Consider the following 13,718-nt stretch of genomic DNA (forward strand, 5'->3'; position numbering starts at 1 on the left):
CCGCAAATGAAGCGAACGGGACCGTCCGCCGGGCTGCTGCTCTCCGCCTGCCCCCTCCCCCTCCGGCCCCTCGGGCGGGGTCCCGGTGATGTCACTCGAAGGCCGGTGCAACCTATATCAATTATTATTATTATTATTATTATTATTATTGGCGCTTCCTTGTAGTCCTCCTCCGTTTTCCGCAGCTCTCAGCTAGCCGTCGAGCTACGCCTACAACTGGAAGGAAAAACCATCTTCCAGACGTGTTGTTCTTTGGGCTCCAGTGTCCGTGTTGTTTGTACTCGCCTTCAGTCAAAATACTTCTGCTGAAATATGTTTCGTCGGCTCGCAGCTGAATAACGTGCGCTGCTGCGTTTGACCAACTTGTAACGTTCCAGAAGTGTTTAGTGGCCGCCGTGATGCATTTTGCCGAAGGTCCAACCGGGGCCGGAGCGTCGGACAGCGCAGCGCGGTGAGAGTTCCGCCCGATAGCGTTTGCCAGTTCCTATTTTTGTGGCTACCGGGTAAGAGTTTCCCCCATTTGTGCTCCGCGCGAATGGTCGATAAAGTCAAGGGTGAACTCTGAGCATTTCTTGATCTTCGAACTGCGGATTACGGAGCATTGCGCGACTTTTGGGCCGAGACGCCGTCCCCGTGCATCTTCAAAGCCTGACCGTCTTTTTTGCGGGTTTTTTTTTTTTGGGACTGTGGGCCGTTCTCCACACAATGACGCACTGACTCGTTGGCGGGCTAGTTAGCTTGCATATTACGACCAGACTATTTTCATAACGCTTTGGTCGAAAATGTTGTTTTGTTTTGTTCAGTTCTGTTTTGAACAATCAAACGCTCGTCACGGCAGCTCAGCCCCCAGCTAAAGAAATATTTCCGTAGATGACACCCTGACGTGGGGGCCTTTTGGTTTCGGCTGAACACGATGTGAAATCGGAGCCGCCCTCCCCACAATAACATCACCCCCAATCGTCCCCCCACAACGCACACACAAATCTGCCTTTGTGTCCAGCACAGTGCAACATCGAGATCGTCTTCTTTTCCTTTCGGCTTGTCCCGTTAAGCGACAGCAAAGACGGAATGGTCTTTGCATCCATTTTTTTTTGGTCTGGTCTGTTTGTTTTCAAGAAGTCCAATTGAAGAGCGCGACAGTGCTCGGAATTTTTGTGCTCCTCCACAACTCGAACCACCCGATAGCCGATCCCAGAGAATCCCAGACTTGACTTCCTTTGTTCGTTTTTTGATGGTGAATTTTATTTTTAGAAATCTTTGCCTCGAACGTGTCCATTAAATGAGAGTGAGCTTAGTCTGATTTCGTCACTTTGATTTGCCGGCGGATGACGATAAAGTCTGGCCACGATTTGAAACGACGGGGATGCCTGAGGACGGCACCGCAAACGGTTCCGATCAGAGGACCGGCTTTGGGAACAAAAACTAGTCCACATCTTGGTGACTCACAAACTGGCTCAGAAGCGGATCGCGAGCTGCCTTCCTTGGGAGCCGATAAAGAGTCGCAAAATGTGCAAAGGCGACGTGATCCACACCAAAACCCTTTCAAAGTGCCGCTTTGACTTGAGTTTTGCTCGATTTGGGCCTCTTTTTTGTTTTTTTTCAACTCTTCTGCAAATTTGTTCAGAATTAATATTCCCGATACAGTTGTCATTCAAAATCCAACAATAACAAAAGTTGCTTTTATGGCTGAAATATGATTGAGATCAAAGAATTGGAGACCCGATTCATTCTTTTTTTTTTTTTCAAGTTGAAATTCTCTTTACAGTTAATGTTAATAATATATAATTAATTATAATTCTCTTTATCCCACCATCTTTGGATCAATTTTCCGTGCTGGTGCGGGTCCCGTCCATTTTCAAGCGAGGGGGCGGGCTCCACCCTCCACTGGTTGCTAGGCAGTCGCAGTTCCGTAAATGTTATTAAAACGTATCTATTTTTTTTTTTCTTATATCAAAGATTTCCTTCCCTGTATTGCGCGCGGGTGGTGTGGAACGTAACCCCAGCGGTGGGGGCGCCATTAATGTGTGACAAGAGTTTATTTTGACAACATGCTGGACGATATCGTGTAACAGGTTGCGTATGTGTGATACTTTCTTTTTCCTTCTTTTTCTTTCTCTTTATTTTTATTTTTCTGTGCAAGCAAGCACTTAATATTTTAATGATTTGCTTGTGCAATGTTCCCGAAGCACGATGCCTGGGTTGTGTGCGCGCGCGCGTGCGCACTCCCGCCGCCCTCTCCAAAAAACTTGATGAACTTGATTTCCCCTCGTTAATAATAATGCGGAAGTAGTCCCGGCCACATGGGTCAATGAATCGTTTGTCTTTCCATTTTTACAGTTAATGATTTGCGACATATCAGTGACGACTAATCGTCGAAGGCTTCGAATGCTCTTTTTGTTTTCTCTCTCTCTCTCTCTCTCACTCTTTCTATCGTCTCAACGCTGTGGCTGATTTCCCGTCGAAATATGAATTTGTCCACTTGCATAATCCTGCTGCTCAAGTGCCTCGCCGCCTGTTCGCAAGGTGAGGACGACGCGAGTGCATTTTTCTTTTGACGTGTTCTCCTTTTTGAGAATGATTTGACACGGCGCTTTCTCTTTTTTTTTGTTTTTGTTTTTTTTTTTTCTTTTTCCTTCTCGCCTTTCAGTTCTGATGAAAAGCAGCATCTACCTGGACTGTTCCGCCGACAAAAAGTCCGAAGTGTTCACAGTCAATGGCAATGAGCTCGCTTATGCGGATTACGGCCAGAAAAAGATGGTGTACACCATTCCCAGGTTTATGGTTTTCGATCCGAGTAGACAGTTTGAACACATATTTTCAGTCAAATACTTGGAGAGGGATGCCCGATACTGCCGGGACGCTTTGGCCATTGCGAAACAAGAGGTCAGGTTTCCGGCAAACATCGAAGGTAACATCAAAACTGCGTTCACACAGTTGATTTGGAGCGCGGCGGCGGTTTCGCCTTTTGCCGACATCACAGTTGGTTTCTTCGAATCAAACAATCAAGCTTTGCTTTGGTTCCATTCTCAAGGGTCTTCCGGGTGTTTTATTTTTTTTCTCTTGCTTTTCCAGGACGTCACTTGATCGGGTGTGGTTCTTTCTGCCTTTGATTTCATTTTCGCTGTGTGAAAATCACGTTCTGCTGACTTGATATCTTGTTTATTGATTTACGGGGAGTCCTCGGTCGGAGATCCGTTCCTAGAATAGCGACTTGACTCGAGTTTCGATTCCACCATTAAAGTCAGACTTTACGTCAAAATACTTTGTATAAAAAAATAAACACATTGAAATAAACAAGATGATCTGCTGAGAGGGGGATGGAGAAGAAGACGAGGAGGCGGCGCTTAGCTACTGCCAAGGAACCTGGTCGGTCCTCGATCCTCTCCATCTCGACAAGCATCAAAAAACCTCGTTTTGTGATCAACGCGTCCGACAGGGGAACGGAACCCTTCATCACATGCGCTAAAATGCGGCCTTCGTCTTTAGTGATTGTCACCACGCACGGTCGAGCGACTGAAGCCTCGGCGGTGTTGCCGTCTCGGCTTTCTGCAATCTCTTCATGATCTTGAGCTCCGTTTCCGTGGGCATGGATTTTCTTATGGCTGCAGACGCATTGCTAAAAGACTGGGGCCATAATGTCGAAAAAGGAAGGCAAAAAACGCTGAGATACTCCCGGCGCACAAACACGAACAAGCATTAGCCAGGCAAAATGGCGGACGGGCGTTGTAAAGTCGAAACGTCTTCAGTCGAGACCGTCCTTAACCCGAGGACTCGCTGTATTTACTTTTTCCTTCCTTCAGATGGGCCTGATTTGCTTTCACGATATGTAAAGCGTTGGCCTCGCAGTCCTGAGGTCTCGCATGTTCTCCCCGTGCCTGCGTGGTGTACTTACAATATGTATACAGTACCAGTTTTTGAAACTCCCGACGGGTGATGGACCCCAAAAATCCTCATCGTGTAAAGTCTCCTTCCAAACCGGGTGTCTTTGCTCGCTGTTTTCCAATTTAATGGAGAATGTATTTGTGACAAGGTTGCAGCAGTTTAAAAAAAAAATCGGCTTTTCCCACCCCGCCCACCTCCAGACCCCCCAGAGAGTGTCCTCTACCTGGCAGAGGAGCTTCAGTCGGGTCAAGCAAACAACACCTTGATCTGCTTCCTGGATCGTTTCTTCCCACCCGACCTCCAAGTCCACTGGAGCAAGAACGGCGAGGCGGTGTCAGAGGGCGCCACCCTCAGTCGCTATTACCACAACGAGGATCTCACCTTCCGCATCTTAGCAACGCTGAGTTTCGCGCCAAAGGAGGGCGACGTCTACGGCTGCACCGTGGACCACTCGGCCCTGGACAAGCCAAAGACCGTCTTCTTGGGTAGATGACTCGATCGATTGTTTGGCTGACATGTTGGGGCGACTAAAAAAAGTTGATTGCATCTTTTTAAACGTCACAGAGGTGGAGTTCAGTCATCCCGGCGCGGGAGCGGACGTCTTCTGTGCCGCGGGCTTGGTCGTGGCCTTGCTTGGATTCGGTTCTGGAGTTTTCCTTGCAGCCCGAAGGCGATATGCAACACGTGTTTAAGGATTTGAAGCCACGCATTTGGGGACTGGCGTCGCCACTTTTCCGAACTGCGACCCTGCTTGCCAAATGACTTGACTTGATCTTTCGCAAAGACGCAACCGGCGCTTTGCCGCCGTCTCCACGGGTGCGTCTCCAACTCCCGTTTTATCAGCGAACCTGTCAGACGCTATCAGACTCGAGTCTAAACTCCAGTTATGATTTGCTTGGGTTATGCTTGCCAAAATCATCCGATTAGTCTTGACTTTGGACCTGCTAGCCAAGAGACTAACGACACGACTCGACGTGTTCATGACTCCTCTCGTTTGGAGTTGGAAATCAGCATTGTACGTCAGACCGTTTGCTAGTTTTACTTCTTGAAAGTGAGAAAGGTTTTCAGAGGTCGTTGGTGCCAAGGTGGTGCCGGTTTGCGTTGTTGCGCGCTTAGCATTGTGACGTAGAACCGTGGAGGCGGCTCCTGAGACAAAACAATTTGGATTCAACTATCAAGCAAGACCCCGATGACGTTTGCAGAAAGAGGACAACAACCTGGCCCGTTTTACATGTCGCCGCATTAAACACATAACAGTATGCTACGAGTATGCTAATTTAGCACTTTGGCTAGCTGGTCAACAATGTACTTTCAAAGAACAAGAATGGTGTCATTTTGAACATTTCTATTCCGCTTGAAGGTGCCAGAACCTTTTTTTTTCGCACGTCTAACTTTTGTCCCTCTCATGCGATCTATAATTGCTTTTGTGTATTTACACACTTGGCCAATAAAACTGATTCAGATTCTGTCGCAGAACGCAGCCCCTGCAAAAGAAGGCCAACCACTCCACGCACAAGTGACTCGTTGTTGCGAGTGTTGTCGAGATTAAAAAATAAATCAATTGCAGAGACTTAAACGTGAAGTGTCATCCCTATAAACATTGTAAAATAGATATTGTAATGAAAAATACATTATTCACTTCAAGGTCTATACGAAAAAATAAATGTGAGCGGAGAGCGCGTCACCCATGCGCAAAGTTTCTCACGCCAATGTCAAGTCCGCAATTCATCTTTTGATGCCGGAAATGAAGAAAATCGGTGACCTAGAGCAACACAACAAGATTTACGGTAAATGTGATTCATTTTACGACAAAGGGCGTCGGTCTGAATCTGTCAAGCGTCGCCGTTCGGCCACGCCTCGGGGGGGGGGGGGGGGGGGGGGGGAGGGAGGGGCGACCTTCACTTGCTTTGGCTTCGCTTTCGGTTCTGTTCCAGTTGCCGTCATGGAGCTTCTCCCAAAACTGTCGTTCTTCCTTTGGCTCGTCCACGCGGGTGAGTACATTTTGAAGACAGCAGCAAACTTTGCGTGTTTCGACGCGTCGCAGCCGTGCAGCGACCCTACGAGACTTTGATTTTTATACTTGTTTTAATACAGTTCTATACAGTACAGTATTATAGAAAACCGGGCACGTGCACACAAGTTTTTTTTTTGGGGGGGGGGGGGGTGCTCAAGCCACGAACACTATGTAAAAATATTGAAAGAATTTTTTTTAAAAATGGAACTTTTTCTCTGTACGCAAATCAATACGCGGAGGGAGGCAACTGTGGATTTTAAAAGTCAACACACCCTTGTTTAAATGTTTGTGTTGTTTTTGGAAAGAGGGGGGAAGCACTTGACCGCCTACTAGTGGCCATGTGTGCACATGCATGTACTGGACTTTTTTTTTAATGAAATGATGGTGCACAAGGCAGCAATGTTTATATGGACAAATTTAAAACGTTCTAGAAGTAATTTATAGACTGGATTGAGTTTAATCATCTATTATTTATTTGATTTGATTGAATGATTTTTGCCTGGACTCTGCAGATGCGCAACATGCTTATGGTTTGTTGCAATGCCAGGGAAGATCCAGCGACGGGCACGACGCGACTCTTCTGATGACGCTTTACTACGACAAGATGCTTTATCTCCAATACAACAGCACCTTGGGAAAAGTTATCGGCTCCACAAAGACAGGAGAGAATATTGCGAAACTTCTCAACAATGATTTTTATTTAAACAGGACCAAACACTTGCTGGAAAAGTGCAGGACATGGATGACACAAACATACGACATCTTCGACAAGAAAGGTCATCTGTTATCTGTTATCATTTCCTGTACATTTTATGAGATGAAGCGTCAAGCGTCAGGCTGGATGCCTTCGCTCCTCTTGAATCGTCATATTCACTTGGTGGTTTCTTTCGGCTTGTCCCTTCATCTCAGATGAAGGCACATATGTGTTTGGCACAATTTTTTTCTTTTACGCCGGATGCCCTTCCTGACGCAACCGTTCTCAGGGAGTGGAGGCCCCAGTGGGATACGAACCCACAACCCCTGCTTTACCAAACCAGTGCTCTGACCGCTGAGCTACGGGGCCTGGAATTGTCATATTCGCTTGTTTTTGACATTTCATATGCGGGAAGGCCCGTGTTTTGTTCCAGCGTAACTAAACCCCCCCCCCCCCCCCCCCCCAAAAAAAATGGCCGAGAGGAGTTTGGCATGGCATGAAAGAAATTCAATCCACCAAATATGTTCAGCATGAATGACAACGGAGCCGTCGCGGTAACAATGGCCGCTCTCAAGTTGTGGTCGTGACTTGTGGCCTCTTCCTCGCGGAAGCTAAAAAGGGGAAACCCACGCCGCATTTTCATATCCCAACGCACCTGACATCACGAGTTCACCATCATTTCACCGTCCCGACATTTTGCTCCTGCGTTTCGTTGCAGTCGAGCCGAAAGTCCGCCTGCGGTTAGCCGAGGGCACGCGTCCGGCCACCCTGGTCTGCAGCGTGTACGACTTCTACCCGAAGGAGATCTTGGTGACGTGGCAGAGAAACGGCAAGAAGGTGACATCCAAGGTGACGTCCACCGAGTCCCTACCGGTCGGCAACTGGCTGTACCAGAGGCACTCGCACCTGCAGCACACGCCGTCCGCCGGGGACAGAGTCAGCTGCGTGGTGGAGCACGGCAGCCTCCAGGAGCCCAGGATTTACCACTGGGGTACGTCCGCGTGTCGCCCGAGTGCAGGCGTGAGGATTGGGGCCCAAGTGGAACCAGTGCAAAAAAAAACTTTGAAGCTCAGTACTGGCTGAGTTTTCGTTGAACCGCAAAAACACGGCTCGCTTGTCAAAGACGTTAGGAGGTCCGTTGACTGCACTCGTATTTGTTCCACTGCAGAGACTCTCCACGCTTTGCTTTCGTGCGACACCTTCATTAAGATTATAATGAAAGAAATAGAAAGGAAAGAAAGATATCGTGTTGGATACAGTTTTTGGGGGCCAAGTTCGCCGCTGACTCGAACCGTCTTTCCGCTACTCTCCTAAAAACTCCTCGAAAGTCTGAAAACTGAGAAGCCGAGCAAAATGTCGGACGCAATAAGTGAGAAAATGAATTCACAGCGCACGTCCATTGACATTTTTACCTCCATAAACGTGTTCTGCTGCTATTTCCAGAGCCGTCGGCCGAGTCCGAGAAACTTAAGATGATCCTGGGATCCACGGGCCTGGCGGTGGGACTGCTTTCTTTTCTGGTCGGGCTGATTTACTCCACAAGGGGTGCGCCTGGTGAGTGACTCGTGCAAATCAAGGTGAAAAATTCGATTTGTGACTGACTCGGCGCAATTGATTATTACTCGTCGCAATAAAAGTTTATTTTCCTTCTGACTTCCTGGAAACTGCAACTTTGTACGCTGCGTAAAGTACAACACGCTGGACGTGAGGCCCTCCGTCGTTGAGCTCTCGTTAACGCAGCACTTTTTACTTTTCAACAAGTTTATTAACTTGTATTTTATAACAGCTGAGTGTATGTGTAATATTGTCTTTTTTTTGTGTGTATGTGTGTGTATTTTGTTTTCCAGAGCGACAGGAAGTCCCAGGAACTGATGACAACATGGACGGCCAAGAAGAGTAAGGCGAAGGGAAAATATGTATATATATATCAACAATAAAAACGATTAGTTTGGATTTCCGAGTTTGCGCTTGATAATGACTTTCTCGTTGAATCCTTTTTTTTTTTTTTTTTTTTTTTTTTGGTCAAAGTGACCCTAAAATAGCTGCCCCGCGTGCGCCACCCGGTGGTCAAATTGAGAACTGGACGAATAACTTGAACACGTGGACGCTGGACGCAAATGTTTTGGGAGATTCGAACCACGGGCCACATAGTGCCCCAGTCACCGCAACGTTTACCTTTGAGAATGCTGAGCGAAGGGGCGGGTCGCCAACGACCCACTGAAGGGAACCGCGGGGACGGGGCCACGTCAGTGTAGCTCAAATCTAGCAAATGACGCCTCAGTGTTGGGGTTGATTGACAAACTGTTTGGTGACTTCGTCAGGTGGTCTGTCGGGAGATTAGACGATCCGGCTGTTGGTTGGTTTCGATGGGTTCGTCGCACCTTACAAAAGAACACAAATCAGCTGATCGCTATCCCGCCTGAAAGTCAAGGTTGAGGGATTAATTTCATAACTACGCATGCGCACCTCAGAGGGAGAAAATGAGCCGCTTTGGATTCTATTTCATTTTTGTCTTCTTGTTAATTCAAAGTCCGAGTTGTCTCCTCTTTTTGTGCTTCGCCATTTATGTTTATGTCCACTACCGGACGCGGTGACAGTCCGAACTAGCACGAATGGGGCAAGTTCAATTTCAAATTATTTGGTTGCCCTAACGAGACTTTGACGGGTCTGGGCTCCAAATTTAACTTTAGGCACATGAAAACAAGTAAACTTGGTAAGTACAGTATTATAGAAAACCAGGCACGTGCACACAAATTTTGGGGGAAGGCGGTCAAGCCAAGAACGCTGTGCAAAAATATTGACTCTTTTTGTGTTTCGCCATTTATGTTTATGTCCATTACCGAAGGCGGCGAAGCGTGGCAGTCCTAAATAGCACGAATGAGGCAAATTTAATTTCAAATTATTTGCCGCCGACAGCTCGTTCGTACGTCCGTGATTTACCCGAGGAGGGGGGGGGGGGGTGTGCAGCAGAGTGCTTGTCGGCGGAGGCGGCGCAAACACGATGACGCGCTAACGCTGCCAAGGCGGTGCGAATCCGCGCGACGGTCACAAAGTTTGCGGCGGAGAAGCAAGCCGCAAACCATCCGGCCAAGCCAGCAGCAGAACCAGCAGAAGAAGCTTCACACGCAGTAAGAGCGCAGCCATCTTTCTTGACGATTGTCCGGTGATTATTTCTCAACGCTCATTTGGGAAAAAAAAAAAAAAATTGGCTATTTACTTTCCAAATGTCGTCGCCATGCAGACTTGCAACGGCGATTTTTTTTTTCCCTCCATCAAATTTGATTAGAACGCTAACCCAAATTATTAGTCAGAACCGTAAAAGTTGCCCTTTTTCAAAGTAGAAAGTCACACTGTGTTACGATTGGAGACATTTTAATATGGGCAAAGTTTGTTTGTTTTCTAGAAAATACATTTTGTCGTGGTTAAAAATGTGGTATTCATCAATAAATATTTTCCTATACTGTATTTCCTAGCTGTAATATTGTCATATGAGTGTGGACGTTGAAATAAAGGGAGAAGAAACTTGGGAGTACTTTCCGTCGCCCATATTTAATCGCGATTTCGTCATGTCACCATTTCATAAATATCGCATATGACTCTTTGAAGTCAAAACTTGTCGTTACTGACATTTTGACCTCCAATTGCATATTTCGAGTATAGTTGCTCCAGATTTCTTTTAAATGTGCCGTAAGAACAAGAACCAGAACCAGGTCTTGCTGTCTGTCTGGTTGTCATTGCTACTGGATCTTGGTTTCAATCCTACTGAGCGGTAACGAGCCCGAGGCCGACTTCACTGGACTCTGCCGTCAAAAAGTTTTGTAATAAGACCCAAGAATCCGCCACGCCGGTTCAAAGCCCTTAAAAATCATTTCAAATATTCGGAGTGGCGGCGGACTTGTGCTTCACACGCCTGCCTCATAATTTCATTCAGGTTTTTACTTCAATTTCATTTTTCCAATCTATCAATTGTGTTTATTTTCTCTTGAGTTGTACCATCAAGTACGTGCAATAATAATTCATACTGAATATGAATAATAATAAATGTGTGTGTAAATATATCCATCCGTTCATTTTCTTTGCCGCTTATCCTCACGTGGGTCGCGGGGGAGTGCCGGAGCCTATCCCAGCTGTCAACGGGCAGGAGGCGGGGTACACCTTGAGCTGGTCGCCAGCCAATCGCAGGGCACACGGAGCCAGACAACCAATCACACTAACGGGGCAATTTGGAGCCTCCAATTAATGTTGCGTGTTTTTGGGATGTGGGAGGAAACCCACGACGCATGGGGAGAACATGTAAAACTCCACACAGCACAGGCGGGGCCGGGGATTGAACCCGGGACCTCAGAACTGTGAGGCCGACGCTTTCCACCGTGCTGCCTATAAATAAATAAATAAACTGAATGAATAATAATGCAACACATTTTTCCAAGGTCGCTTGAAGGACATTTCAAATGTAATCGCGATTGTGGTTTCTTTCTTCTTCTTCTTCTTGCGACGACGAATTTATGTAACCGAAGGAAAATGCTGAACGTCGCCTGACGCTGTGGTCGGTCCGCTCACGCAAAGTCCCGCCATGTAAACGCATCTTGGTGGTCTTCCCTTTACACGGTTTGAATATGAAAATATTTGTATCCCCCAGCGTTCGTTTCCGGGTGGCCGAAATACGCGGTGTGGACTTTGTTTTGGTAAAATCTTTTTCTGACGGCCTGAGTGTGGAAGCAATGTCGACTCTGTGTTTTTATGGCCAAAAAGAAAGAAAGAAAGAAAGAAAAGAGAGGAAAAGGTGCAATTGTTACAAGTTGTCACCCGTTCCTGAAGTCTAATAAACAAAACAATCACCTCCGTTACAACAAAGTGAGACACAGTCAAGCGAAGGAACGTCGAGCGCTTGTCTCGAGGTACAGTCTCGTTACCCCTAAACAGCTTGTAGTCACAAGATCGCTCGGAACAAGTAGTAGGCGCATATGGCCGGCAAAGGGCGAGTCGTCGCGATGGAACGCTAAAGCATGAGAAGGTTGGACGTGTCAAACTCAGAGAAGTACCCGAATATTAAGTCCACATCCAAAGTACATTTTCCAAATTGCTAAACACGAACCATGTAACGACGGAAAGAATTCATGGTATCGAGGAAAAAAGTCATTCACTCAGCAAACAACCCTCCAGCAGCTTGTATTTTCTTCTTCTGTGGTGTTCCTCACCAGATCGCGTCCGGTCCCGATGGGTCTGTCGCTGTCAAGGTGGCTGCGCGGCGAGCCCCGGCCGTCCCTTTCTTCTGCTTTCCGTCCCGTGGCCGTCCCGATGTCGTCTCGCCTGGAGGTGCTGCTGAGCGCCTCCGCGGTTCCCCCCGGCGACAGTCGCTCGCGCTGGAGCTCGGTCCACCGCTCTCCTCACTTCCTGCTGTCCGCCGGCGGCGACGAAGCCACGCGTTTGCCCGCCGAGTTGAGCAGCGACGGGGTGAGGGCGGAAAAGGGGGCCAAGGACGGGCTTCACGTTTGGGAAGTGACGTGGACGGCCGAGCTCAGGGGGAGTCACGCCGTCCTGGGCGTCTCCGGGCACCGCTGCCCTCTGCGGGGCTCGGGTTACGCCGTCCTCTTGGGGTCGGACTCTCAGTCCTGGGGCTGGGAACTCCGAACCAATCGGCTGTGGCACGACGGACAGAGTCGGGGAGCCTACCCGGAAAAGAGGAGGAGGGCGTGCGGCGCTAATGAGGCGCAGGCCGCCCGCCTCGCCGGGTCGTCCCCGGACGAGCCTGACGGGCCACCGCTCCGCGTCCCCGAGCGCATCCTGCTGGTCCTGGATGCCGACGCGGGCACGCTCGGATTCGTCGTCGACGGCCACTTCCTCGGCGCGGCGTTCGACGGCCTCCCTCGCGGCGCCGAGCTGTTCCCGGCGGTGAGCAGCGTGAGGGGAGGAGCTCGCATTGGGCTGCGATACCTGAACGGCGCCGCCCGTGAGTGTTTGATTTGCGCGCTCGGGAACGGAGGTGATTGTGACGCCGTCTTTGAACTGTTTTCAGGCGACCCCCCGGCCCTGAAGGCTTTGTGCGGCCTCCTCATTCGCCATCATTTTGCCCTCCAGAAGCGACATCAAGTGGGCCAACTGCCTCTTCCGCCTGCTCTGAAGCGCTACCTTCTTTCCGGTCACTAGGTGACCGCTATCCCGCTGGACCGCAGTGGTGCCGAACGCAAAGCCCGGCCGACGCCCCAGATCCGGCTTCAATCGGTCCTGTCAAACAAGGAATGATTTTCTTTAAATGCATCCGAGACGTAATATCCAATATTTATTACAATGTAACGTAATGACGCTGTTTCAGAAGAAGAAGATTTGCACTGTTCCTTTTGTTGTCATATGGTCAAATTATGTTTGTGCATCCAAAATAAATGACCCGTGAAGGTTGGACTTGTGTGTCACTGCTTCAGCTTAGATTTCAGATAAGTCGCTATGTGCAGTCTGAAGGACTCTCTTCTCACGCACATACATGCACCGACTGCCGTAAAGTTCAAAGGTCATTTGGGATGGTTTCCTCTTGGAGGAAGTTGCCTTCATTTGTTCATTTTTGATAATGTTGGCCAAGATCCGAATTTGCCGTCGTATGGGCGACCAGTTCAGGGTGTACCTTGCCCCTCTGGGCCGAAGAGAGCTGGGATAGGCTCCAGCGTACCTGTAGCCTCGTGAGGATAAGCAGAATGGAAGATGAATGAATGTTTGCCATTTGTGTTGGACTGACATTCAAACGTTGGCACAAAACGGCCAGCTGTAGAACGTTGGCCTCACAGTTCTGAGGAACCGGGGTTCAAATCCCGACACCGCCCTGTGTGGAGTTTTGCATGATCTCCCCGTGCCTGCGTGGCTTTTCTCCGGGTGGGCACTCCACTTTCCTCCCACATTCCAAAAACATCGAACGTTCATCGGAGGCTCCAAACTGCCCCGTCAGTGTGATTCTGAGTGTGATTGGTTGTCTGGCTCCGTGTGCCCTGCGATTGGCTGGCGACCAGTTCAAGGTGTACCCCGCCTCCTGCCCGTTGACAGCCGGGGATAGGCTCCGGCACTCGTGCGACCCTTGTGAGGATAAGCCGCTACGAAAGTGAATGAATTGGTGGGTAGATGGATGTGTTTTTACACACTTGG

The 13,718-nt window shown here is 48.6% G+C and overlaps 3 protein-coding genes and 1 long non-coding RNA gene across 7 annotated transcripts; 3 read left to right on the top strand and 1 right to left on the bottom strand.

The window, feature by feature from the left end:
* Window positions 1-1,961: 1,961 nt before the first annotated feature.
* Window positions 1,962-5,716, top strand: LOC133500659 (RLA class II histocompatibility antigen, DP alpha-1 chain-like). The gene is made up of 4 exons (XM_061819650.1): window positions 1,962-2,523; window positions 2,648-2,908; window positions 4,083-4,367; window positions 4,447-5,716. The coding sequence occupies exons 1-4, from the start codon at window positions 2,466-2,468 to the stop codon at window positions 4,572-4,574; spliced, it is 732 nt and encodes a 243-aa protein (XP_061675634.1). The 5' UTR covers window positions 1,962-2,465; the 3' UTR covers window positions 4,575-5,716.
* Window positions 5,717-5,800: 84 nt separating this feature from the next.
* LOC133500657 (class II histocompatibility antigen, B-L beta chain-like) lies at window positions 5,801-8,498 on the top strand. Its single transcript, XM_061819647.1, has 5 exons — window positions 5,801-5,873; window positions 6,409-6,672; window positions 7,309-7,581; window positions 8,034-8,144; window positions 8,438-8,498. The coding sequence occupies exons 1-5, from the start codon at window positions 5,825-5,827 to the stop codon at window positions 8,488-8,490; spliced, it is 750 nt and encodes a 249-aa protein (XP_061675631.1). The 5' UTR covers window positions 5,801-5,824; the 3' UTR covers window positions 8,491-8,498.
* Window positions 7,588-8,904, bottom strand: LOC133500660 (uncharacterized). The gene is made up of 3 exons (XR_009795009.1): window positions 8,766-8,904; window positions 8,003-8,141; window positions 7,588-7,926 (listed from the first exon to the last, which is right to left on the bottom strand). It is a non-coding gene; the product is annotated as an uncharacterized LOC133500660 (long non-coding RNA).
* Window positions 8,670-12,989, top strand: si:ch1073-228j22.2 (SPRY domain-containing SOCS box protein 2). 4 transcript variants are annotated; one of them, XM_061819643.1, is made up of 4 exons: window positions 8,670-9,303; window positions 9,436-9,718; window positions 11,792-12,540; window positions 12,607-12,989. In XM_061819643.1, the coding sequence occupies exons 3-4, from the start codon at window positions 11,808-11,810 to the stop codon at window positions 12,735-12,737; spliced, it is 864 nt and encodes a 287-aa protein (XP_061675627.1). In that variant the 5' UTR covers window positions 8,670-9,303; window positions 9,436-9,718; window positions 11,792-11,807; the 3' UTR covers window positions 12,738-12,989. The 4 variants fall into 4 exon arrangements, with proteins under 4 accessions (XP_061675627.1, XP_061675628.1, XP_061675630.1 ...); XM_061819644.1 differs by having other exon boundaries at window positions 9,558-9,718; XM_061819646.1 differs by having other exon boundaries at window positions 8,670-9,718; window positions 11,792-12,482.
* The last annotated feature ends 729 nt before the right edge of the window (window positions 12,990-13,718 follow it).

Source organism: Syngnathoides biaculeatus, chromosome 5 (assembly GCF_019802595.1).
Source record: "Syngnathoides biaculeatus isolate LvHL_M chromosome 5, ASM1980259v1, whole genome shotgun sequence".
NCBI lineage: Eukaryota > Metazoa > Chordata > Actinopteri > Syngnathiformes > Syngnathidae > Syngnathoides > Syngnathoides biaculeatus.